At 52.0% G+C, this 27088-nt stretch overlaps 1 protein-coding gene across 1 annotated transcript in view; it reads left to right on the top strand.

Moving 5' to 3' along the window:
- The window catches only part of nlgn2a (neuroligin 2a), a 61734-nt gene extending 36776 nt beyond the window's left edge, over nucleotides 1-24958 (top strand). Inside the window, exons 4-8 of the mRNA XM_084691427.1 lie at nucleotides 19537-19722; nucleotides 21501-21766; nucleotides 21883-22036; nucleotides 22190-22556; nucleotides 22813-24958. Of these exons, the coding sequence (XP_084547553.1) occupies nucleotides 19537-19722; nucleotides 21501-21766; nucleotides 21883-22036; nucleotides 22190-22556; nucleotides 22813-23647 (1808 nt within the window). The 3' untranslated portion in view covers nucleotides 23648-24958. The remainder of the gene's footprint in view (nucleotides 1-19536; nucleotides 19723-21500; nucleotides 21767-21882; nucleotides 22037-22189; nucleotides 22557-22812) is intronic.
- Nucleotides 24959-27088: the final 2130 nt, after the last annotated feature.

Below are 27088 nucleotides of genomic sequence, written 5' to 3'. Positions count from 1 at the left end.
AGCATCACCACACGGAGCCCTTCCACCAAGCTGTCTGTGTGTGTGTGTCTGTGTGTGTGTCTGTGTGTGTGTGTGTGTGTGTCTGTGTGTGTATGTGTGTGTGTCTGTGTGTCTGTCTGTGTGTGTGTGTGTCTGTGTGTGTGTCTGTGTGTGTCTGTGTGTGTGTGTGTGTGTGTCTGTGTGTGTCTGTGTGTGTGTCTGTGTGTCTGTCTGTGTGTGTGTGTGTGTGTGTCTGTGTGTGTGTCTGTGTGTGTCTGTGTGTGTGTGTGTGTGTGTGTTTACCTGCTCTTTGTTTCATCCGCATGAACACTAAAGAAAACAGACAGCAGTTTGTCATGCTTTTACCTTCTCTCTCTCTCTCTCTCTCTCTCTCTCTCTCTCTCTCTCTCTCTCTCTCTCTCTCCCTGCCGTGCACTCTCTCTCTTTCCGTAATTATAACCACCATTAATTATGAATCCTCTCCGGATGAGCGAGCGAGGCGAGCAGGCGAGCGAGCGAGAACGGAGATGCGCCGGGGCCGAGGAGAGAACGAGAGAGAGACAGAGAGAGAGAGGGAGAGAGGGGGAGAGAGAGGGGTGCAAGCGAGCTCCGGCTCAGCCAGTTACCATGACGAGGAGAGAGAACCCTCCACCTCCCTGGCTCGTCCGCCCACGGAAGCACGAGATGTAATTTTCTCTTTATTAATTCAGGTTGCTATTGGGGCGCGGAGCGGAGGAGGGAAGGGAGGGACGCACCACGCTTTCCTATAATCATCCCCCATTATTATTATTAATAATAATATTGCTGATAGGGCGGAAATGTGTTTGGCCCTCACTCCTGCCTCCCTGGGAGGATGGCATTTCCGCTTCAGCATGCCATGTACACACACACACACACACACATGCTGACACAGACACATGCTGACATACACGTACTCACCACAACTTAGTGGCACATGCCATCCTACACCCATCGTCTTCCCTCCTCCTATCTATCTTTCTCCTCCTATCTCTCTTTATCTCTCTCTGCCTCTCGCTCTCTCACACACACACTCTCTCCCTCCTCCCCTGGCTCCCTCGCTCTCAAAGACGACTGACTGAAAACAGTCTTCCCGTCGTCACGAGGAGAATCGAAAAAAGAGAGAAGAGAAAACGAGAAAATACATGTCATCAGCAGCACCGCACTCTGGATTTTCCGCGCTGCGACTCGACGACAGCAGCTGCTCAATCAGTTAGACCGCAGGTGGGGGCGTGGTGTCACTCGCGTGTTGCTCACTGTGTCACCTGAGGCCACCGGCAGAGCTGACCTGAAACCACCCGCTATGCTACACCAACCGACAAAACCCTGTACAGACAGGACCACCCGCTATGCTACACCAACCGACAAGGCCCTGTACAGACAGAACCACCCGCTATGCTACGCCAACCGACAAGACCCTGTACAGACAGAACTACCCGCTATGCTACACTTAAGCAATGAGCCCCAAGAGGCCGTGGTTTACGCTGATTTTAGAACAGGTAAGGGGAGTTGTTAGGCACGACGCGAAGCGGAGTGCGGAAAACCCCCTTACCTGTTCTAAAATCAGCGTAAACCACAGACTCGCGGGGCTTATTGCTTTTCTAAAACTGTTACTACAAATATTTGATATGGTTTCATCAATAAAAACAATTAGAAACAAAATAGTTTAATAATAAACCGTCATTCTTCCGCTACTACAAAGTATAGTTCCTACATAAATCGTTGCCACGCAACAGCCAGATGGACACCTTTGCAGTGTTTTTCAATTTGAAATATTCGATGCGCAGTAATATGAAATGGTAAAGAATGTTATGAGGACAACCTGTGAGGTTATGCTGGATTTTACAACGGCATGGAACGCGATATAGCCAATCACAATCAAGGATGGGAACAACCAGTTTTAGAACAACCGACAAGACCCTGTACAGACAGAACCATTCAGGAGGCCTCCTTCAACCTCGAGATTCAGAAATAAACGAGATCCTGTAAAGACGCGACAGAAAACTGAGATCTAAACTCAATTCAAATCTACGATGGGGACAAACATAATGAAGGCCTTTATAAAGAGGTGATAGGACACATAAAAGAGTGCGGTAGAGAGGTTGTGCCAGCGATGCTTGCTTTCTCCCTTCCTTGGCCTTGCTCAGAGGAGGAGCGGTGAGACTGAGGGGAGAGTGACACGCCAGAGCCCTGTAAACCTACCCTTCCCTACTAGTCTTGTCCGCTGACTGAACACTCTCTTCCTAATCCTGCCGTTGTGCTCCTTGTGCCGTCCTTGCCGCCCTGCCGTGTCACGTCATGCTCCTGTCACCGGCTGAGAGACGCGGGTGTTCTCTGTCGGACGCCGTCGTGATTCCCTTCTTACCTCCCCGTCGCCAAAGAAACGTGGGACAAGCTTGACGAGGCCAACCAGACATGAACTGACATTTGATGTCACCCATGGTTAATAGCGCATACTCCTTCTCCTCCTCCTCCTCCTCCTCATCAACTTGTCCTGACCTTGATGCTGTTTGGTTAATGAGACGCCCAACTTCATTTCTACTCTGGCAAAACTTTCTTTTGAGAACCCTCTCTCCCTATCTCTCTCTCTCTCTCTCTCTCCCTATCTCTGTCTCTGTCTCTCTCTCTCTGTCTCTGTCTGCGTACCTCTCTTTTCTTCTCCTTCTATCCCTGTCTTTTCTCCTCTCCGCCCCCCATCTCTCCACCTCCATGTCTGCCCCTCTCTCCCTCTCTCACTCTTTCTTCCTCTCTCACTCTTCCTCTCTTCCTCTCTTCCTCTCTTCTTCTCTCTCTCTCTCTCTCTCTCTCTCTCTCTCTCTCTCTCTCTCTCTCTCTCTCTCTCTCTCTCTCTCTCTCTCTCTCTCTCTCTCTCTCTCTCTCTCTCTCTCTCTCTCTCTCTCTCTCTCTCTCTCTGTCTCTCTCCTCTAACTCAGGTCTGCTCATTAGCCCATGTGGGTTCCTGTTTCCTCTCCTCTGTGGATCCCAACAGCACATTGTCATCTACAAAACGCTAGACAGCCGCCAAGGCTTCCCGCCCCCTGCCCCCCCCCCCCCCCCCTTCTCTGACACGTTGAGCAGAATAAGTGAAGACCAAACGGAGGACTCGACGAAAGCAATTAACATGTCTATTATTAAGGGCCCCTGTGTTATTACGTGTCACTTTGACTGCAGCTTGCTAGCTCGTGCGAGGGCTAAGGGACCGCTTGTTTTTGACGGGTGGCAAGGCTTGGCTGACGCGTGTGTGCGTGTGTCCATGCCAAGGACAAGTTGAGACGGGTCTGTCTCTCCTAACCTAACACACCATCCAGCTCAGAGACACTTGAGACTTCATGCTCACTTGGGCTCTCATCTTACAACAAACTCACACCTACAGCATGCACACACAACATGCAACAAACACATACCCACCCACACACACACACACACATACCCACAAACACATACCACACATACCCACACACAAACCTATACCCACACACCAACTGGACGAAGAGTCCAGTTTTCCTGCTTGTTTTGAATTAGCAAGTCTAATGAGAGATGGGAGTCAGGTGGCTGAGCGGTTAGGGAATGGGCTAGTAATCAGAAGGTTACTGGTTTGATTCCCGCCTTGTGTCCTTTGGCAAGGCACTTCACCCAACTTGCCTCGGGGGGAATATCCCCTGTACTTAAGTTGCTCTGGATAAGAGCGTCTGCTAAATGACTAAAATGTCAAATGAGAGATCGACCCCTTGTCCACCCCTCCTCTGGCGATGTCATCCTCCACCCAGCCTGTCCCTCTCTCATCATCTGGGACAGTACCGCCTCAATCCATACCATGAGGTCATCACTCTGCGCCAGAGGTCGTGCAATAACGCAAGAAGCGTTCCATTGTGTAGGATTAATCAGTGGGTACTTCCTTGTGTGGGATTAATGGATGATGTTGATGTCATAGGCCAGGTTTGCTGCAGAAGAGTGTGTGTGTGTATTACCACTAACGTCTAAATAAACCTGGCATCCTGGTTTATTATATTGAGAAACCCCTACACACACACTTACACACACATAAAATCATTAGCATCTTTATCATAATGGCATCTTCGTCTATTGTATTGATGATCCACACACACACGCACGCACATACACAGGACTGCTGGCAGCAATGGATATTCAATCAGGTTCCTCCCAGAATCTAATCCTTTACCAAACATTCCTGCATACAATCACATACAGTATCATACAATCACGCACACACACGCGCATCTCATAATTCCTTCTAGAATGCTTATGATAAATATGTAAGCATATATTGGATGTTCCCTCAAGACTAAAACAACAATGTTAATACTCGTTAACACATTCCCCTTGCTTTCTTCTCCCCCCTTCTCTCTCTCTCTCTCTCTCTCTCTCTCTCTCTCTCTCTCTCTCTCTCTCTCTCTCTCTCTCTCTCTCTCTCTCTACCTCTCTTTCTCTCTCTCCAGCTCAGGAAGTGTTTGTGCCTGTGTGTGTGTGTGTGTGTGTGTGTCGGAGGGTAGCTTATTTAATGGAATGCAGGTTCTCCCTTATCGGCGTCTACACAGACCTCTGTACACACTAGCCCCTAACAATGACTGCACAAGAACCTTTTGTTGGAAAGACCCAGCTCTCCCACACACACTCTTACTCTCTGTCTCTGTCTCTCATTCAACCACACTGAGAACCACATTCTCACACACACATTCTCACACACACTCATACACATTTGAACACTTACCCTTCCTCTGTTTGTCTCTGCATCTCTTTTCACCCTCTGTACTCTCTCTCTCACTCTGCCTTCCACACACACACACACATCCACACACACACACACAACACATGATGTGACCCACTCCCCCATCCTCAGTAAGTGTCCAAGAAGGCTGTTTAGTTCCCTGGGGAGGGGGGGGGGGTGGCGAGTCTGCTAATCTTTGGCCATGGAGAAAGGGACAGTCCAACAAGATTACCAAGTGCAGAGAGAAAGATGAGAGAGAGAGAGAGAGAGAGAGAGAGAGAAAGATGAGAGAGAGAGAGAGAGAGAGATGAGAGAGAGAGAAAGAAAGAGAGAGAGAGAGGGAGGGACAGAGACAGAGAGAGAGAGAGAGAGAAAGATGAGAGAGAGAGAGAGAGAGAAAGATGAGAGAGAGAGAAAGAAAGAGAGAGCGAGAGGGAGGGACAGAGACAGAGACAGAGAGAGTGAGAGAGAGAGAGAGAGAGAGAGAGAGAGAGGGGGAGAGAGGGGGAGAGAGGGGGAGAGAGGGGGAGAGAGGGGGAGAGGTGATGGAGACAGATACAGTTATTAAAAAAGAGAGAGCGATCGGGATGAAGGGAGAGTCATCATCAGCTTGTGTTAATGTGGCTGTTTCAGTAGCAGGCAGGTCTGCCAGGGGAAATGATGACAGCACTGACGCAGAGAGCACACACAGACGCACTCCTGCACACACACACAGCAGCACACCTGCACACAGACACACACATCGCCAAGCTCTGTGCGTGGAGTTATTGGCCAGTACTTAGTGTGTGTCTATCTCTGTCTCCATGGCAGCTTACTGAACAGCAACTGCCACAATTTAAACAACGCTTTCCAGACCTGTCCTTCTGCCACACTGTTGGAGAACATTATCTCTTCAACCAGCACGTGTGTGTTTGTGTGTGTGTGTGTGTGTGTACGGTGTGTGTGCAATTGTGTGGTGCATTGTCTAGGGTGTGTGTGTGTGTATGTGTGCACGCACTAGTGATCTGTGATGTGGTGTGTGTGTGTGTGGGTGTAATAAAAACATCCATACCAAGCTCAGGGGGTAATACATGCATCAGCATGAAGCCCATGAATTAAACACGAGACCTTATGGAGAGCAAACTCATTACCATGTGGCTGTCATACCTGTGGGGATGTGTGTGTGTGCGTGTGTGTGTGCGTGTGTGTGTAGTGGGAGGGTGAGGGGGCTGTAGCAGAGGTGGTTGGAGTGCTGGAATAGAGGGCCCTCAAGTTGCAGGATCAGAGTCTCATGAATATGGTAAATAAGCCTGAACCCTGCCCATGGTTTGTGTGTGGTAGTGTGTGCATGTGTGTGAGCGTGCATACGAGTGAGTGTATGTGTGTGTTTGGATGAAGACAGCAGATCCGTCCAAACTGCCATTGGCCTGGATGAAGGGCTTGGTGGGTGAGCGACTGTGTGTGTGTGTGTGTGTGTGTGTATAAGCGAGTGTTGCTAATTAGGAGCTACGGTTAATGTACCACAACCAATCAGAGGCTCTTCAGTGGCGCCGCTGCCTCGTCGCCTCGTCTGGCTGGAGAGGGGCCGGACCGTCCTCAGGGCGGGGGGGGCGGGGGGGGGGGGGGCGTGGGGGCAAGCGTTGATAATCATGATGATCATGACACTTAAAGTGTCGCACGAGATGCTGCTCATTCGGATGTAGTGCCTGTGTGTGTGTGTGTGTGTGTGTGTCCCGTGTGCCATTGTTGTTTTGAGAAGGGTTGTTTCAAATGAGTGTGTGGTGTTTGTGACTGTGTGGTGTGTTTTGGGGTTTTCTGGGAGAGGGCATATTGGCCTGTGTGTATTGATGTGTGTTATGTACATACGCAGATTTATCCATATGTGTGTGCGTGTGCACGTGTGTGTGTTTTCGCCTCTTCTCTGCCTCCATCGATCTCTCTATCGGGGATCCATACCTCCGTTCTCCTCCCCCTCTCTCATCTCCCTCCAATCAATCCTGGCTCCATCCCCAAGGTCCCTATCATAATTCTCTCATTAGAGTCCGACTGTGATTTAATTTGGGGGCAGAATGAGGTATTCTGAGAGGTAATTAGCAGGGTAATAACTCCGTGGTCTGAAGGCCGGAGATCTGGAGCGTGAGGCAGCTGAAGATCTGTGGACTCCTCGTCTGTGGAGAGAGAAGGACAGCCGCCATCTTCATTTGGGCTCCATCAAATATATTAGACTCATTAGCTTAATATTAGTTTGCCGGCAGTGTATGTCTGCGAGTGTATGTGTGTGTGTCTGCGTGTGTGTATCTGCGTGTGTGTGACCACTTGAGTCTTGAATTTCATGCTGTCTGTTTTAAACGGTGACCCAGATCCTCCAAGCTTGTTAAGTAAAGCAGAGCTGTTTTCAACTGGGAGTGAGTGTGTCAGCCCAGGAGAATGCACTTCAGGTTAATATGATCCTAGTTAGTACACTTCAGTTTAGTACACTTCAGTTTAGTCAGTACACTTCAGGTTAGTGTACTTCAGGCTAGCACATTGAGTTTACAGACAGCCTCAGGGCTCTTCCTGGTCTCTGAAATCACTGATTGGTTGTGGGGCCACTTCTCCAGCCATGTGCCCGGGTAGCGGAGCGCGTGATTGGTTCTGTGAGCAGCCATGTTGCTGCTTCATCCATCACAGCACAGTGGGGAGACAGAGGGTCAGGTCCTCAGAGCCAGCCCCAGGGGCCACAGCTGGACCCCAGATACCCCCCCCCCCACACACACACACACACACACACACACACACCTCAAACAGAACTGCCTGGCCCCATAGAGTGGCTTTATCCTTCTGTCCTTTTAACTCTCTCTCTTGCTCTCTATCCATCCATCACTCTCTGCCCTCCACCCTCACTCTCTCTTCCTCTTTCTCACCTTCTCCCCTCTCTCTCTTTCTCTCTTTCTTTTTCTCTCTCCGTCTTTCTCCCCTTGCTCTCTCTCCCTCCTTTTCTCCCCTCCCTCTCTCTCTCCCTCTCTGTCTGGTGTTTCCTCTTAGTTGCTAGCTTGTTACCTGGAGCGTGTGTTGCATATTCATGAGGGGGTTATGTGGGTGAGAGGGGGGTGCTGGTGGGGGACGGGGAACGCTGACAAACCGCAGCCCTCAGCGCAAACACACCCAGATAGAGAACCCCCCTGACAGGTTTAGGAAACACAGAGTGGAAGGGGGGGGGGAGGTGAGGAGAAGAAGAAAATGAGAGCATCCAGAATGAGAGGATTGAGGCAGAGAGGGGAGTAGAGGATATTAGAGGGGGGGAGAGGAGAGGATGGGATGGGAGGGGAGGGGGGGAGATTTAAGGAATCCCTATTTAAAGATATGGGGAAAGCTACCCCGGGCCAGAATCTGTACGCACACAAGTAAACACAAGTAAACACAAACACCCAGAAAACACCCCTCGGAACTGTACACACACACATATACATGCGCACACACACACACACACACACACATATACACACACACACATACATAAACACATATAATCACGCTACAGCGAGCAGATATATTTATACAACTTATTCTCATGTTTAGGCCCTAAATGTTTCAATTTCCACTTTCCTTTTTTCCTCTCCTTTCTTGCGTCCTCTCATCCCTTCATCCTGTGCTCCTCTCCAGGGGCGGCTTGGCAGGGAGGAGAGAGGGAGAGTATGTTTGTGTAGCCTTGCTAACTGGGCTTCAGACAGGTGTGTGTAATGAGCATGTGTGAAAAGCAGCCAGGACTGCACCCAGAGCAGCAAAGGGTTAAGGCCACGCCCGGCAACACACAGCCAATCAGAAATGAGCCCCGATCAGAATTTTAAAGGATGAGAAGCTGACAGAGAGAAAGGGAGAGGGAGGGAGGGGGAGAGAGAGAGGGAGGGAGGGAGGGAGGGAGGGAGGGAGGGAGGGAGGGAGGGAGGGAGGGAGGGAGGGAGGGAGGGAGGGAGGGAGGGAGGGAGGGAGGGAGAGAGGAGGGAGGGAGGGAGGGAGGGAGGGAGGGAGGGAGGGAGGGAGGGAGGGAGGGAGGGAGGGAGGGAGGGAGGGAGGGAGGGAGGGAGGGAGGGAGGGAGGGAGGGAAGGAAGGAAGGAAGGAGGGAAGGAGGGAAGGAGGGAGGGAAGGAAAAGTTGAGGAGACTAGGAGTGTGTTTGAAAGAGAGGAGAGGATTGAAGAAGGGATAGAGTGAGGGATGTTTACCGAAAAGGTGGAGAGAAAGAGGATTTGTGGAACGGGGAGCGAGAGTGGAGGGGATGAGATCTCTCGGTAGGATTCCCTGCAAACAAATAGAGTCTGCATTTGCAGTTATTGACTAAGTACCCCAGAATGATCTACTGCATAGCAGCGAAGTGTATATACCCCTACAGGCCCAGGGATACAAGCCTTCCATTCAGCCAATCACGTCACTGTTTTCATTTGATCAGGTGAATAGTGTTTATTGTGATTGGTTCTCCGTGCCGAAGAGAGTACTTTTTTGCACAGATACAAGGACAAGGAATGTGTGTGTGTGTGTGTGTGAGAGAGAGAGGTTCAGGTTTGGAGAGGGAAGGAAGCAGAGAGAAAGATAGATGGAGAACGCGAGCGAGAGACGGAGGAAGGGAAAGAGGGATGGCAGTAATGAGAGGGGCCAGTAGACCATGCCTCATCTGAAACAGAAGTGATTTGGAGAGGAGGACGAGGAGGAGGAGGAGGAGGAGGAGGGCAGGAGAGAGATGAAGGGGGAACGGTGATGATGAAATTATCTGAGAGAGGGAGAGAGAGATTGAGAAAGGGAAAGGGAATGAGAAAAGGGGAGACTGATAGAGCGCGGCCCGGAAACAGACAGAGAGCCATTTAGACTGGAAGAGAGGAGTGGGAGAACGCGCAAGAGTAGATAGAGTGAGAGAGGAACGTGTGACAGTAGATCGAGTGAGAGAGGGGTCATTTAAAAGAAAAGAGGAAGAGGAAGATGGAAGGTAGAGGAAGGATGGAGGGATGGAAGGAACAAGAAAGCCAGGCAGACTAACAGACAGTAACACACACAGACAGGTAGATACATAGACAGACAGACAGACGCAGACACACACACACACACACTCCACTCTCCTCCACTCTGGCTAGCTTTGCCTGGTTGCCAGGCAACAGCAGAGCTTGGCGACAACGAAGGCCACCAGTAGCAGGTTAAGATGATCCGAAGCAAGGGACTGTGGGATGGAAGCCACAGCGCCGCTGTCCTTCTCCTCTCCCTTTCTCATATCCCTCCCTCATATCCCTCTCTCATATCCCCTCTCTCCTCTCCCTCTCTCCTCTCCCTCCCTCTCTCCTCTCCCTCTCCCTCTCCCTCTCTCCTCTCCCTCTCTCCTCTCCCTCTCCCTCTCTCCTCTCCCTCTCTCCTCTCCCTCTCTCCTCTCCCTCTCTCCTCTCCCTCTCCCTCTCTCCTCTCCCTCTCCCTCTCTCCTCTCCCTCTCTCCTCTCCCTCTCTCCTCTCCCTCTCCCTCTCTCCTCTCCCTCTCCCTCTCTCCTCTCCCTCTCTCCTCTCCCTCTCCCTCTCTCCTCTCCCTCTCTCCTCTCCCTCTCTCCTCTCCTCTCCCTCTCTCCTCTCCCTCTCTCCTCTCCCTCTCTCCTCTCCCTCTCTCCTCTCCCTCTCCCTCTCTCCTCTCCCTCTCTCCTCTCCTCTCTCCTCTCCTCTCCCTCTCTCCTCTCCCTCTCTCCCTCTCCCTCTCCCTCTCTCCTCTCCCTCTCTCCTCTCCTCTCCCTCTCTCCTCTCCCTCTCCCTCTCTCCTCTCCCTCTCTCCTCTCCTCTCCCTCTCTCCTCTCCCTCTCTCCTCTCCCTCTCTCCTCTCCTCTCCCTCTCTCCTCTCCCTCTCCCTCTCTCCTCTCTCCTCTCCCTCTCTCCTCTCCTCTCCCTCTCTCCTCTCCCTCTCTCCTCTCTCCTCTCTCCTCTCCTCTCCTCTCCCTCTCTCCTCTCCCTCTCTCCTCTCTCCTCTCCCTCTCTCCTCTCCTCTCCCTCTCTCCTCTCCCTCTCCCTCTCTCCTCTCCCTCTCTCCTCTCCTCTCCCTCTCTCTCTCCTCTCCCTCTCCCTCTCTCCTCTCCCTCTCTCCTCTCTCTCCTCTCTCCTCTCCTCTCCCTCTCTCCTCTCTCCCTCTCTCCTCTCCTTCTCTCATATCCATATTACAAAGCCCCGTACACACACTCTCAAACCCTAACCCACACACAAACACACAATCCCTTCTCACTATTCCAAACACAGGGGTCAGAGTAGGGGCGAGGGCAGACAAGGGTCTTGGGGGCTACGGGCCAAGGGAGACAGGGTAGTGGTATGTGTGTGTGCATGTGTGTGTGTTAACAGTGTGGCCATCCCACCTGATTGCTCTCTCTCACACACACACACATTCACACACACACACACGCACACTCCTACAAGGCTGCCATACAAACATAGGCCCGACTAATTCCTGCTCCCAGCAGCCTCCAGCTCCCACATGCTGGTTAGAACACACTCTCTTTAGCCACAAACCCAAGGGTGTGGGTGGGGTCAATGGATTGCAGGTATTGTAAGAGTGTGTGTGTATGTGTAGTCTGCAGTACAGTAGAGTTTAGAAAAGTCTTCATCAAGTACTCATCAATGATGCAAACCTATTTTAGAAGAAAAAAATCTACCTTTCTAAACTTTTGAAAGTGAAAGGAGAAACCTAAAACAGAGTAGAAAAGTAAATAGTAGTCAAGTAAATAGTGTTGCAAATAGTGTTGCAAATAATCTAAACCCATGTCAGAATGTAAAAATGCAAAAACACAAGAATTTACATTTTGGAACTGGCCAAGTTCAATTTGGGATGGTTCATTTTTTACTTCGGGACTGTACTGGGACAGTGAGGAAAAAGGTTACTTGCGAGCCCCGTGTGTGTGTGTGTGTGTGTGTGTGTGTGTGTGTGTGTGTGTGTGTGTGTGTGTGTGTGTGTGTGTGTGTGTGTGTGTGTGTGTGTGTGTGTGTGTGTGTGTGTGTGTGTGTGTGTGTGCGTGCGTGTGTGTGTGTGAACCACGTATGCCAACCATAGTTCTGGATAGAAGACTGAGATGCAAGAGAGAACACTTAAACATTCTGGAACATTCTGTTTGGAACCTTAAATACCCTTTAAAAGTACTAACATCTCAAAGGGGTTCTACAGGAAATGTGGTAAAAAGAAAGAATCGATCTATCCCACTTAGTTATAGTCACCCCCAAAATCTAATCTTACACACTCCTACACACCCTTCTTACACACTCCTCTTGCACAGTCCTCTACACACTCCAGTACCTGTGTGAAATATCACATCATTATATCACATCATTACACTGGAACCAGGCACAGGGGAACACAAGTCCAAACCCACAATTAAGTTACCTCACAGACCCTGAGGGGGAGATGGAGGGAGACACAAAGAGAGAGAGAGAGAGAGAGAGAGAGATACAGATAGAAATAGAGAGAGGGAAAGGGGGAGGGAGAATGTGAGGAGGAAGAAGATGGGGTGGAACAACAAACCCTGTCAAGACCAAAATCACATTTTGTTCTTTTGACATCCTGGCTGTTATTACTGTGTTACCTTCGAACCTCAGGCTGTGTTAGCAGCAGTTCGCTACCAGCAAACACTGGAAATACTGTCTGTCCTGCTAGCAGTTGGCTACCATCAAACACTGGAAATACTGTCTGTCCTGCTAGCAGTTAGCTACCATCAGACACTGGAAATACTGTCTGTCCTGCTAGCAGTTAGCTACTATCAAACACTGGAAATACTATCTGTCCTGCTAGCAGTTAGCTACCATCAAACACTGGAAATACTGTCTGTCCTGCTAGCAGTTAGCTACTATCAAACACTGGAAATACTATCTGTCCTGCTAGCAGTTAGCTACCATCAAACACTGGAAATACTGTCTGCCCTGCTAGCAGTTAGCTACCATCAAACACTGGAGATACTGTCTGTCCTGCTAGCAGTTAGCTACCATCAAACACTGGAAATACTGTTGTCCTTTTAACGTTGTCTAAATACCAGCACACACAGGAAGCACTGTCTGTCCTGCTAGCATCAGCTAGCTACCAGCCGACCCAGGAAAGGCTGTTGTGTTAGCAGTGAGGAGCAGACACTACAGGAAGCATGTTGTCTTGCCTGACCACCTCTGGTTAAGAGAGCGTAAACAGTGGATAAGGCTTCACTGATGAGATGTCAATCACATGCACTCAATCTTCTGTGGGGGTGTGGGGGTGTGTGTACGTGCTTGCATCCCTGTATATGTGTGTGTGTGTGTGTGTGTGCATGGTTGTGTCCCTGTATGTGTGTGTGTGTGTGTCATTAATCAGTGCAGGGACTGCCTTGTCTATCAGCAGTGTCGTGCTGCTGTTACTTATGACTCAGCCTGGCAGACAGAGCTACACTGCCCCCCACCTGCCAAATAGAGAGCTGGGTTATTAGATAACACATACACACACACACACACACTATCACACACAATCACACATTACACACAACCCCTGTGTTACTTTCCAGATAGGATGCCGTTCATACCCATAGCCGTATCATCTGTCTCTGTGCAGGGGTTGGAGCCCTGCATAATAGAGGGATGACTACCGCCAATGAAGGGAGAGAGAGAGAGGGGCAGAGACAGGAACAGAGAGAGAGAGAGAGAGAGAGAGAGAGAGAGAGAGAGAGAGAGAGAGAGAGAGAGAGAGAGAGAGAGAGAGAGAGAGAGAGAGAGAGAGAGAGAGAGAGAGAGAGAGAGAGAGAGAGAGAGAGAGAAATGGAAGAACGTCATGTGACAAGGGTGTTGAGAGAGGCCACAAAGAGGTGGGCCTACAGATAGACATGAACCAGGAAGAGCTGCCGTTGACCTAGGAAGTGAAGGCGTTAATCCAGGAAGTGTACTGTGCGGTAGTGGAGTCCAGGAAGTGAAGTGGTGGGCGGTGAGTGACGGCACGTAAAAAGACGTCTGTTTATTCTTTTCATTTATTTATGTTCCTGGATGAATTATACATCAACAACTTTTCATTTCTCTCTTCAGCTCTCGCACTCACCCTCCTTCTCTCTCTCTCGCTCTCTCTCTCTATCTTTCTGAAGTCTTGAACAGAGCTTGCTGTCTGATCTCTATTAGAGAGCGTAAGGGATGAGGCGCTCCTGCAGGAGGGGAGCGAAGTGGCGGAGGAGAGGAGGAGATGAAATGTGGGGCATTTTTACTGGGGCTGAGCTGTCAACGGGCGCCGGGGCAATCTCTCAGAGTACTGTACTACACTCTCCCTCACACACAGACACACACACACTTACACAAAGCCTTGTGTAGAGGCCCGGGCCTGTCCTCATGCAACCAGCAGCACAGAAGTGATGAGAGGGAGGAAGGGCGGAAGGGATAAGGAGAGAGAGAGAAACACTAGTACAGGAGTACTTGGCCGTATTGTTTCAATAATGCACGTCTTGTCTCTCTAATGGAACAACTTTAACGAGTGGCACCCGTGTGTGTGTGTGTGTGTGTGTGTGTGTGTGTGTGTGTGTGTGTGTGTGTGTGCGTGCAGGAGCAGCCACACACACACACCACAAAAGCAGCCATCCAGCCGAGGCAGATCTGGCTCTGTTTTTAAACATCTTGATTCAAAGCCACACGATTCTCTTTGTCATTAGTTGCCTCTCCCTTCTTCTTTCTGTCCTCTGGCCTCTGTCGTCTTCTCCCTGGCAGACTTGTCGATGTGTACAGCTCTTATCTGACAGAAATATTCAGCTATGCACGGTACTCAGCATAGCAGACACAGTCATAACTGTAGTGAAGTGCATTTGATCATATCATTAGCATATTTTAATTACACTGTCTCACAAGTGGTAGCACACGTTAAAAAAAATACAAATGGAGATCTCTAGTGTGCCAACGTAGAGAGGCGACTTTGAGAATGTGTCTGTTAGGGTAGTGTGTGTTCCTGTGTGTGTGTGTGTGTGTGTGTGTGTGTGCGTGTGTTCCTGTGTGTGTGTTCCTGTGTGTGTGTGTTCCTGTGTGTGCGTGTTCCTGTGTGTGTGTGTGTGTGTTCCTGCGTATGTGTGCCTGTGTATGTCTGTATTCATGTGTGTGTGTGTGTGTGAGTGTGTTCTTGCGTGTCTCTGTGGTGAAAGTTCACCAACTCTTCCTGTCTCAAATGGACTGGATCCAGAGCCCAAGTCGGTCTTGTTTTCCTAGAAGTGAGAGGATACTTCCAGCAGGGGGCAGAGTGGAACGGGATGTTTGGAAGCTGACTGTACACTTGGAATGAAGTCAGTGATAATGTCCCTCGCCATTCTCAATGATTAAACCAGGATTGGCTATATAGTAGTGAAGTCAACTGGAGCTGTGTATCCCATCTAAGTACATCTCTAAAAGTCGGAAAATAACCAATCCAGAGGAGTGACATATGATGGATGGTGAGAGAGAGAGGGAGGGAGGGAGGGAGGGAGGGAGGGAGGGAGGGAGGGAGGGAGGGAGGGAGGGAGGGAGGGAGGGAGGGAGGGAGGGAGGGAGGGAGGGAGGGAGGGAGGGAGGGAGGGAGGGAGGGAGGGAGGGAGGGAGGGAGGGAGGGAGGGAGGGAGGGAGGGAGGGAGGGAGGGAGGGGAGGGAGGGAGAATGAACGGACGATTAAGGAGAACGCCCGCCTTTGGCAACCAAACACACGGCATCCCTCTGTTTCCACCCCTTTGTTGTTATTTGTTTTGCATTTGTTTTTGTTTTGTTTTCTAAATCTGTCCTGGCGCACAGCTGTTCCCAGGCAGGGATGGACGGCAGATTGAGCTTAATTGGGCTCTCGTTTCTTATTTTTCCTCAATTTTTTTCCCTCTCCTTCCTTCCTTTCTTTTGCTCGCTTTCTCTCCCCAGTCGTTCTATTGTTTTATTTAAATGGTTCATTCTCCTGCTTCTTCACTGGCTTTGATACCTGCTGTGCCTGTGACACCCTGGGTCTCTCACACACACATACATATGTGGCTAAGGATGCACACACGCACACACACACGCACTAACAAGCACACGTATACACACCTCCCTCTCTTCGTCTCGCACACACACACACACACCGCTTTTTTCAGGCACCCAGGCACACAAACGTGCACGCACACATCTCATCCGTGTGACTTGGCGTGTCATGTCCGACCGGCCCCCCAGCACCCCTATTACACCCTTCATTGCCCCCTGACTGTGTGGGGCCCCCCTCGGGGATGAGGTGTCGGAGGGGGAGGGGGGGAGGGGGGAGGTAGGTAGCAGGAAGAGCTGATGGATAAAGAGAGGGGGGAGGAGGGAAGGACGGAGAGGAGAGGAGGGGGCTGAGGAGGCTGAGGAGGCAGAAGACAGAGACAGGGAGGGGGACGTGGGGATGGAGGAGGAGAGGTGGAGGAGAGTACAAAAGGGAAACGCATGGCAAACAGGAAGAAGAATGGATGGAGAGAGAGAGAGAGAGAGAGAGAGAGAGAGAGAGAGAGAGAGAGAGAGAGAGAGAGAGAGAGAGAGAGACACACACACACTGTGCACACGTGTGTGTGTGTGTGTCAGCTCTCCTGTTCCAGGTGAGCTATTGTTCTTGGCAGCCATAAAAGTGTTCAGAGAGCAGCAACGCCTGATCAATGGACAGACACCAGAGCTCTATAAAGAACCCTGTAAAACACACGCACACAAACACACGCACACGCTAACTTCCACCATTGACCAGCAGTCTGTTATCTTCTACCCTATGTGTTTTACACTTGTTCTCTGTCACCCCCCTCCGCCCACTGTCATCAGTGTGTGTGTGTGTGTGTGGGCACAGTTGGATTCACCATGATGGAAAGTGAGTGCAATCAGTACCTCTCCATACTTACCATGCCAAGACACACACAGTTACACACCACACACACACTCTCACACATATGCTCTCCCACGCACGCACACACACGCACACACACACACACACACTACGTATCCTATATTCCACAGTAAAGGATGCAGAGGCTGAAGGGAGTGTGCATAGCTGCAGGCAGTTTACCACACACACACAGAGACACACACACACACACAGAGACACACAGAGACACACAGATGTACTCATCTGGGACCTGGCCTGGATTCTTTCTCACCAAAACACATGCATGCGGCTTCAACACAGGCATTCAGCAGGAAACATATGGTGGCGTTCCAAACATGAAACAACCCCAACACACACACACCCATTCCGTGACAGTCCATGAAAGAGTGACAGTTGGGCACCTTCAGAAAAACTGGGACCTCCCAGTTGATGACAGCCCGAGGCCAGCCGAGAGAGAACCTGCCGGGAGGGGGGGAGGGAGGGAGGGAGGTATGCCATTGGCCCTTTGCCTGGTCCCCTTCTGCATGGCTGTGTGCTCAGATACTAACTGTTGTTTTTGTCTGAATAAACTGCTGCTGTCCTATACAGACTCGGGGTGCAGACACACACACACACACACGCACACACATACACACACACATACACACACACTGGCACACAATACATGCCCACACACGGTGACAGCAGGCATGCGCACACACACAAACACACACATACACACCCTCAACCTAGGGTGACAATCTCTGAAATCTGAATACTTTACTTTCAGTAACACTGCCTTGAGAAGCGGGATGGGGGGGCAGTAGAGAGAGGGGGAGGCAGTAGAGAGAGGGGGAGGGGGGGCAGTAGAGAGAGGGGGAGGGGGGGGCAGTAGAGAGGGGGAGGGGGGGGCAGTGAGAGAGGGGGGGAGGGGGGGCAGAATGACAGGTTGGTGGCCCGCTGTCACACTGCTGTGAAGTAGCAGGGTAGAACAGCAAGACACTGTAATTACATATTTAGACTGTATGTGTGTTTGGGGGTGGGGGGGAAGGTTTGACTTGTTTGACAGGCTAATGAAGGTGGTGGGGGGGGGGTTCCAACTTTCTAGAGTCCAGCCGGAAGAAACCAAGATAAACAGTGTGTGTGTCTGTGTGTGTTGTACATGGGGAGGTTATGAGTGTTTGGGTCCGTTCTATGTATTCATCAGTCATAACTGGGTTTTTTAAACAGGCAGATACATGGCTGTTCTTCACACACACACACACACACACACACACACACACACACCTGTGTAACCCAGACAAACTGCCTGCTCCAGTGTGACTGCAGCAGAGACAGAAGCAAGGCTGGCACCGCTGCCAACAGGATGAACACACACAAGGTATAGTGCCATCCAGCTGGTCGGTAGGTATGGCTGGTGTGGTCCAGCTGTCAAGGACACACAAACACACACACACACACACACACGATTACACACACACAGAGACACAGGCAATGCATCAGTCATCCTCCTGTCCTTATGCCAGTCTACACACAAACAAGACATTCCATATTTCTCTTTCTTTGTGCTTTGGTGTGTCTGCGTCTATCTGGGGAATGTACAAAGGCCTGTCTTTCCTTTGTGTGTGTGAGACAGACAGACAGAGTTATCATGGGTGGCATGCGTGTGTGTGCTGGTTTGTATTGTGTCTTCTGGGTTGGGGTGTGTTTGTATTTTGTGTGTGTGTGTGTGTTTGTGCGTGCCTGTGCGTGCGTGTATGGGTTTGTGCTTGTGTGTGCATGTTTGTGTGTGTGTGTGTGTGTGTGAAAGGGAGTCTTCTCTGTAGTGTCAGCCTTTGATCAGCCTCCCCCAGTGTTAGGAGCCAACCCCTGGTGTCTTGGAGGCAGATGAAACACTGCTCCTCTATCCAGGACCACACAGAACACCCACTATCCTCTCTCTCTCTCTCTCTCTCTCTCTCTCTCTCTCTCTCTCTCTCTCTCTCTCTCTCTCTCTCTCTCTCTCTCTCTCTCTCTCTCTCTCCCTCTCTCTCTCTCTCTCTCTCTATCTCTATCTCTCTCTCTCTCTCCTCCCCTCTTTCTCTCTCTATCTCTCTCTCTCTCTCTCTGTCTCTCTCTCTCTCCCCCCTCTCTCTCTCTCTCTCTCTCTCTCTCTCTCTCTCTCTCTCTCTCTCTCTCTCCCCCCCCCTCTCTCTCTCTCTGTCTCTCTCTCTCTCTCTCTCTCTTTCTCCCCATCTTTCTCTCTTCATCCCTCCCTCCCTTCACCCCTCCCCTCATTCCTAGTTTCATACCTCCCAACACCCCTCTAGCCCTGTCTACAGAGGTCGTCTCCCCACAGTCGTGTTACAGGCCGTCCACTCGGCCCCGAGCCCTCCTCTCTCACAGGGCGAAAGGCCTTTCTCCTCCCTTCCCACCTCCTCTCCTGCGGGGCCCAGTGCAGGACAGCGTGTGTTAGGGAGAGCGGATGAGAGGTGTTGGCCTGTGGGTTGCAGGGGAGTTAGGGATGAGAAGGGGAGGGGGGGACTGACAGGTGTAGCCTGTGTTTGTGGATAGAGTAGAGGACACCCACCTTCTCTCTCTCTCTCTCTCTCTCTCTCTCTCCCTCTCTCTCTCTCTCTCTCTCTCTCTCTCTCTCTCTCTCTCTCTCTCTCTCTCTCCCTCTCTCTCTCTCTCTCTCTCTCTCTCTCTCTCTCTCTCTCTCTCTCTCTCTCTCTCTCTCCCTCTCTCTCTCCCTCTCTCTCTCTCTCTCTCTCTCTCTCTCTCTCTCTCTCTCTCTCTCTCTCTCTCTCTCTCTCTCTCTCTCTACCCTTTCTGGCCATCTCTGTCGTTCTCCTGAGCGGGAGCATTTAACAATCGAGCTGATTGACTGACCCGACTATGGAGCATTTTTATTTTGTTGTGACAGGATGGGCTAAATAAATAGTCTATTAAACATCTCGTCTTCTCTCGCCCGTCCCTACTCCCTCTCCCCCTCCTCCTCCCTCCTTCTGCCTCTGTCCCCCCCCTCCTCCTTCCTTCATCCCTCCTCCTCCTCCTCTCCTCCTCCCCCTTCCCCCCTGCAGGGTTCCTGAGCACAGGGGACCAGTCCGCTAAGGGGAACTACGGCCTGCTGGACCAGATCCAGGCGCTGCGCTGGCTCAACGAGAACATCGGGCACTTTGGCGGCGATCCCGAGCGCATCACCATCTTCGGGTCGGGCGCCGGGGCTTCCTGCGTCAACCTGCTCATCCTCTCCCACCACTCTGAGGGTAAGAACACACACACACGTGCAGATACACACAGAGCCGCCAATCAGAGTTTATTATATGACCCATCCCCACACACAGACACACACAAATACACACAGTGCTAGGTGGTGAAGTCAGAAGAGCAGAAGGGAACAAGCTTCACCTAAAGTTTTGTGTGGTGACATGACCTGCAGCCATAGCAACCCTCCATATACACACACACACACCTGCTTTGATCATGGTTGGATCACGGTCTCTTTTGACCTCCCCGAGGAGAGCAGAGAGCACAGATAAAAGAGGAGGCGAGAAGAAAGAGATGAGAGAGAGAGAGCGTGTTCTGACATCTGCACATGTGTTTCCATCATCACTGCCGTGTGTGTGCGAGGGTCACCGTCTGTCTGTACATCAAGCAGACTGTCGTACTAACAACCCTGTCTGTGTGTGTGTGTGTGTGTGCGTGTGTGTGTGTGCATGAATGTAGTATCTCCTCAGCGTATTTTTAAACCCAGCGTGTGCGTATTTTTTTGGCAAACGTACGTCTGTGCGCGTGAACGCATGAAACGTTCACTTACACGCATGTGAAAGCTCACAGAACTGCACGCGGCACATACGTGCTGTTTGAGTTCCGGTGTGGAACGCCATGTGGCCTCCGTTCTCCCCGTGTGTCCAATTACCATCACCTGGCTGTCACCCTGCCTCTTCTCACTGTCCTTTATCCCATCTGTCTCTCCGCTGTCGTTCACCTGCCTCCGACCACCCCGTCATCATCACCCTCCTCGTCATCGTCACCTAACACCAACACCCCCCCCCTCCCAGACTTCACCTGTCACTCAGTGCCCCCGGGGCGCCAGGTAAGAAATGAAACATCCCCCTTCTCGAGGGACACAGTCCCAGTCAGCCACGAGTCCACAAATCAACTATGACATCACAGCTATACTGTATGTTAGGGGGAGGTGTGTGTGTGTGGGGTGCGGGTGGGTGGGGGGAGTGATGGATGGAGGGAGAAGGGGGTGAGAGGTTTATGGAGCATGGTGAGGGGGGGAGCAGGAGGAGGGAGGCAGAACAGTCAGGTAGAACGAGGCTTCAAGGGGGAGAAGATACAGAGAGAGAGCAGCCAATGAGAGGATTGTTTTACTTTCTCTCTGTCTCTCTCTTTGTCTCTCTCCATTTATTGATGTTCCTGGGAAAGGAAAGAGACTCTGCGTCACTGCTTAAATATTAACCAGCCTATCTGCAGCAGAGAGAGAGAGAGAGTAAGAAAGAGAGAGAGAGACTGAGAGAGAGAGAGAGAGAGAGAGAGAGAGAGAGAGAGAGAGAGACAGACAGACAGACAGACAGGTGAAAGGACTACAGAGAGAGAGCATGTGTGGGGAGATGAGGAGAGACAGAGATGGAGGCAAAGAGAAAGAAAAAGAAAGGCAGAGGACGGGGGGGAGAGAGAGTCCGAGACGGCAGGAGGAGAATAATGGGTCTTTAACAACCCCACTAGCTATTCCCAAGGCATTGTACATCATTTCACATCCTTGGTCTTAGACTGCCTGTGCTCGGAGCACTTGTCATTATTTGTCCAGAATTCTGTGTTGAAACGACCGTACTAAGCCAGAACAGCCAGAACAGCCACACCTCTTTATAACCACACCCCCGCTCCCCTTCTATCTCTTCTAGAAGACAGTGTCTGACCTTAAAGGCCCGGTCCTCATATTCTTCCTCCCTTTTTCTTCCTTTCTTTTTCTTTCCTTCACTCGCCTCTCCCGCTCCTCCCTTTTCTAAAGCACCTCCATCCCCCCTCTCTCCCCCAGGGTTGTTCCAGCGGGCCATAGCCCAGAGCGGCTCCGCCATCTCCAGCTGGTCAGTCAACTACCAGCCCCTCAAGTACACCAAGATCCTGGCCCGCAAGGTGGGCTGCACCTACACTGAGACGGCCGACCTGGTGGACTGCCTGAGGAGGAAGAACTTCCGGGAGCTGGTGGATCAGGACATCCAGCCGGCCCGCTACCACATCGCCTTCGGGCCCGTGGTGGACGGAGACGTGGTGCCGGACGACCCGGAGATCCTCATGCAGCAGGTGTGTGTGTGTGTGTGTGTGAAAGGGGGGGTGGGGTCGGGAGAGAGAGATTTCCCATTCCGATTTCCATTCTCGCTGCTGATGTATAAAGTGCACTTCCCTGTCTCGTCCACCAGGGGGAGTTCCTGAACTATGACATCCTGATCGGAGTGAACCAGGGAGAGGGCCTGAAGTTCGTGGACGACAGCGAGGACAACGACGGCATCTCCGCCGCAGCTTTCGACTACACCATTTCCAACTTTGTAGACAACCTGTATGGCTACCCCGAGGGTGAGTCTACAGACAAGATGCTACTGATTACAGATCTGACCCACAAACAGTCTCTCTCTCTCTTTCCTCCTCTCTCTCTCTCTCTCTCTCTCCCCTTTTTCTCTCTCGTTCACACACACACACCATTACTAACCCCCCACCCCCCCCCCCCAGGTAAGGACATCCTGAGAGAGACCATCAAGTTCATGTACACGGACTGGGCCGACCGCGACAACGGGGACATGCGCCGGAAGACCCTGCTGGCGCTCTTCACCGACCACCAGTGGGTGGCTCCGGCGGTGGCCACGGCCAAGCTGCACGCCGAGTTCCAGTCGCCCGTCTACTTCTACACCTTCTACCACCACTGCCAGACAGAGACGCGGCCCGAGTGGGCGGACGCGGCGCACGGCGACGAGATCCCCTACGTGTTCGGCGTGCCCATGATCGGCGCCACCGACCTGTTCCCCTGCAACTTCTCCAAGAACGACGTGATGCTCAGTGCCGTGGTGATGACCTACTGGACCAACTTCGCCAAGACCGGGTAGGTTCGGTCAGGGAGGGGGGGGGGGGGAGGGGGTCGAGATGAGTCGAGGCCGACTCGGATTGTGGAGGATTTGTTGTTGGTGTGTGAGTGTCTAATGTGTGTCGTTTATCTCCCTCTGTTTGACTCTCTCTCTCTCTCTCCTTCCCTCTTTTTGACTCTTTCTCTCTCTCCTTCCCTCTGTTTGACTCTCTCTCTCCTTCCCTCTGTTTGACTCTCTCTCTCTCTCCTTCCCTCTCTTCCTCCACCTCTCCAGGGATCCCAACCTGCCGGTCCCCCAGGACACCAAGTTCATCCACACCAAGCCCAACCGCTTCGAGGAGGTCATCTGGACCAAGTTCAACTCCAAGGACAAGCAGTACCTCCACATTGGCCTGAAGCCTCGCGTCAAAGACAACTACCGGGCCAACAAGGTGGCCTTCTGGCTGGAGCTGGTGCCCCACCTCCACAGCCTCCACGAGGAGTTCATCAGCTCCACCACCACCCGCCTGCCCCCAGGCCCTGGCCAGGGCCCCGCTCACGGCACCGCCCGCCCCGGCCCCCGCCCCACCCGCCGGCCCTACCCCACCTACCCCTCCGACCCAGACCCCGAGGACTCGGAGGGCCCGCTGAACCCCTTGTTCCCGGGCGACATGCGCGACTACTCCACGGAGCTGAGCGTGACGGTGGCGGTGGGCGCCTCGCTCCTCTTCCTCAACATCCTGGCGTTCGCCGCCCTCTACTACAAGCGGGACAAGCGCCACGAGATGCGACGCCACCGCCTCTCGCCTCAGCGGGGCGGGCCGGCCAACGACCTGGCCCACAGCCAGGAGGAGGAGATCATGTCGCTGCAGATGAAGCACTCGGAGCACGACGCCCACCACGACATGGAGCCCCTCCGGCCCCACGACATCCTGCGGCCCGCCTGCCCACCCGACTACACGCTGGCGCTGCGCCGGGCGCCCGACGATGTGCCGCTCATGACCCCCAACACCATCACCATGATCCCCAGCACCATCACCGGCATGCAGCCCCTGCAGGCCTTCAACACCTACCCCTCCACCGGCCACAACAACACCCTGCCGCACCCCCACTCCACCACCCGCGTATAGTAGGCAGGAGAGAGGCGGCAGAGCGCCACCTGGTGGACCCGCCGCAACCCTGTACAGGACCTGGATGGCTCTCTCTCTCTCTCACACGCGCGCTCGCTCGCCTGCTCTCCGGCTCCTCCCTCGAGAACGTTGGCCCCGGTTGCCTGGCTTTGTGTCCCATGCCTCACGGCGCCCTCTGCTGGGGGGCATGCTGAGGTGCGGCTGAACCGCGAGGCGACGGGGGAAGGGGGAGAGGGGTCTGTGGGGGTGTGGACGTTCACAGAAACTTTTGATTAGATTTTTTGAAGAGGGTCTCCCATTCTCTCAATCACACTACAGACCAACACCAGTGGACATCAGATCCTTTTAACCGTTTTAGGTTCACGTTTGCCGTTCTTCTCATCCCCCTCCCTCTCGAAGCCCCCGTGTGCTTTGAGGGGGACAGGGAGGTGAAATGTAAAATGGAGGATGTTTTGTCGCTATAAAGCTTCAACGACTATCTCCTCATTCCTTCTGTCTCCTTCTCCCTCACGTGTGGTTGTCATTCATTGTCCTTCGCCTCGCCCTGGAGACCCTCTTGGAATGTCACAAACGTTGGGATCCTGCCTGATGTTTTGTTTTTGAAGCCAGGCTCCCAGTAAATACAATACATTAACACTGATGTTCTGATCAACTCTCGTTCCACCAGCATTCATGGTGCCAAGTATGTACTCTTGTGGGGTTCCCCATCGACGGGGCTGAAATGGGGACGTTCTAGAACCGAGTCTACTATATCGACTGCGGTTCTTGAGGGTACCGTGCCGTTTTACATGCACTGTATGCTGGGTGTTGACGGAAAGTGCCAAACAGGCCTTTTCTCTCGTCTTTTTTTTTTCTTTTTTCTTTTTCAACCGTACAGTTGTTGCTTACGATTCTTTTCTTCCTTTTTTTGTGGAAAGATTTCTAAATATATAGATATAGAATTATATATATAGTTATATATACATGTGTACAAAGAAGAAAGTATATAACATGGTTTTCTCATTGGAGGATCTATGCATGACTTATTTTTCAAGATGATGATGATAAGGATTATGATGATAATGATGATGAAGGGGTAGGCGAGAAGGATACCAGATAGTCAGTGTTCACATGTGCACGCTTCTTGGTCAGAGTGGGCAGTTTCTGGTCAGGTACGCCTCCCCATCCTGCTGTGTCATCTCCACAGAGAACCTCTGAGGTACCTAGTGTCCCTGTCTCTACACAGACCCCTCCCTCTTCCCCCTCCCTCTACACAGACCCCTCCCTCTTCCCCCTCCCTCTACACAGACCCCTCCCTCTTCCCCCTCCCTCTACACAGACCCCTCCCTCTTCCCCTCCCTCTACACAGACACCGCCCTCTTCCCCCACCCTCTACACAGACCCCTCCCTCTTCCCCCTCCCTCTACACAGACCCCTCCCTCTTCCCCCACCCTCTACACAGACCCCTCCCTCTTCCCCCTCCCTCTACACAGAACCCTCCCTCTTCACCCTCCCTCTACACAGACCCCTCCCTCTTCACCCTCCCTCTACACAGACCCCTCCCTCTTCCCCCTCCCTCTACACAGACCCCTCCCTCTTCCCCCTTCCTCTACACAGACCCCTCCCTCTTCCCCCTCCCTCTACACAGACCCCTCCCTCTTCACCCTCCCTCTACAGAGGCCCCTCCCTCTTCCCCCTCCCTCTACACAGACCCCTCCCTCTTCACCCTCCCTCTACACAGACCCCTCCCTCTTCCCCCTCCCTCTACACAGGCCCCTCCCTCTTCCCCTCCCTCTACACAGGCCCCTCCCTCTTCCCCCTCCCTCTACACAGACCCCTCCCTCTTCCCCCTCCCTCTACACAGACCCCTCCCTCTTCCCCCTCCCTCTACACAGACCCCACCCTCTTCCCCTCCCTCTACACAGACCCCTCCCTCTTCCCCCTCCCTCTCCTCAACAACACAAACATGTCAGAGTCACAGTGGGTAAACACCCCGAAAGATGACACGCACCAGTACAACAAAAAAACAAGGTACAAAACGTCTCTCCCACTGGTTACTATTTAGCAGCTTGTGAAGGACTATGAAAACCACCCCACCTCCTCCCCCCCCACCCCCACTTCCCAGTAGATCTACCCCAGCCTAAGTCTTCACTCCTGTTCTCCTTCCCTCTGTTGTCTTCGAGTGGCGTGTTCTCCAGCTTGGTTCCAGTCCTCAGCTCCAGTGTCGTCAGTCTGCCACAGCTTGGCTTCATCACATCAGATGCACGAGGAGCAGGCGGTGCACTTCCTCTCTCCTTTCTCTCCCACCCTCTTTTCATTTTCCCTCTCGCTCTCTCGCGCTCTTCCCTACTCTGTCTGCCTGTGTTTCTATTTCCAGCACATACATATTCTGTTTGATGAGCGAGTGTGTGTGTGTCTGTGTGTGTGCACTGCAGCATGTCAGCATTGCTTTACAGGGGCATAGGTAGGCCTAATTAGAGAGCACAGACAGGATGATGGAGTGAGTGTGAGAGAGAGAGAAATAGAGGGAGAGAGAAACAGACTGACATCCCATCTCCGAGGCTAACCCCCATGCCGTCACAATCCCAAACTTCGAAATAACAATCCAGTTGTTGTTGTAAACCATTTTATACCTCCCACCCTTTCGTTCAGCTTCTCCATCCTGCTCTCTCCACGCTCTGTATACTCAGTGGGCAGGCAGGCAGGCTAGCTCCAGTCTGCATCACTGAGCATCTCATATCCAGACCACCTACCAGACATCACAGCTGCACCACACACAGGTAACACCAAGCACACCTGGCCCCGGCTCTGTCAGGGTCTGTCAGAGGAAGAGGAGGGGGTGAAGAGGGAGGAAGAGGAATTGACAATCCCTCGACCGGGGTAATGGACTAGCAAAATGATCAACTTGTCCTTTTCCGTTCCTCCCTCTTCTTCCTTTTTTGGGGGTTTTTGGTACATATGGGAGAGACTTGATTTATTTTATGTAACGTCATGTGACAGTGGGTTACGGGGTCATGTGCAAATCCACCGTGGAAAAACGGCAACCTGATCCACAGCTCATGTTGAAGATGGAAACTTTAGCAAATGTGTCTCGTGTCTGCTTGTGTTATAGCTTTCAGTGTTTGGTTGGTTTCTAGTTTACTACTGCCTGATATCCTGGCATAGGAGCCAGAGCTTGAACTGGTACCAGGCTGACATTTTGTTTCAATAGTCCTTCAGATAAATCCTAGTGGACTACAAGCTATGTCCTAGGAGACTCTGGACTGAGAGACTGTTGCAGCCTTGAACTCACCGAAAAGTCTGAAAGAGAGAGAGAGAGAAGGCTGGAGGGTCGGAAGGCAAAATGGACCTACAACATTTGCCGCCATCTTGTTAAGGATTAGCGAGTATGTCAGTTATTTCCTGTCCAGGGTCCATGTGCCCCCACCCAGCCTCTGTGAACTGTTTTATACGTACTCTATT

This window comes from Hypomesus nipponensis, chromosome 25 (assembly GCF_054491055.1).
Source record: "Hypomesus nipponensis isolate SF chromosome 25, ASM5449105v1, whole genome shotgun sequence".
Classification (NCBI taxonomy): Eukaryota; Metazoa; Chordata; class Actinopteri; order Osmeriformes; family Osmeridae; genus Hypomesus; species Hypomesus nipponensis.
The sequence above is the reverse complement of the archived record's forward strand: the minus strand, read 5'-3'. Positions and strand labels throughout refer to the sequence as shown.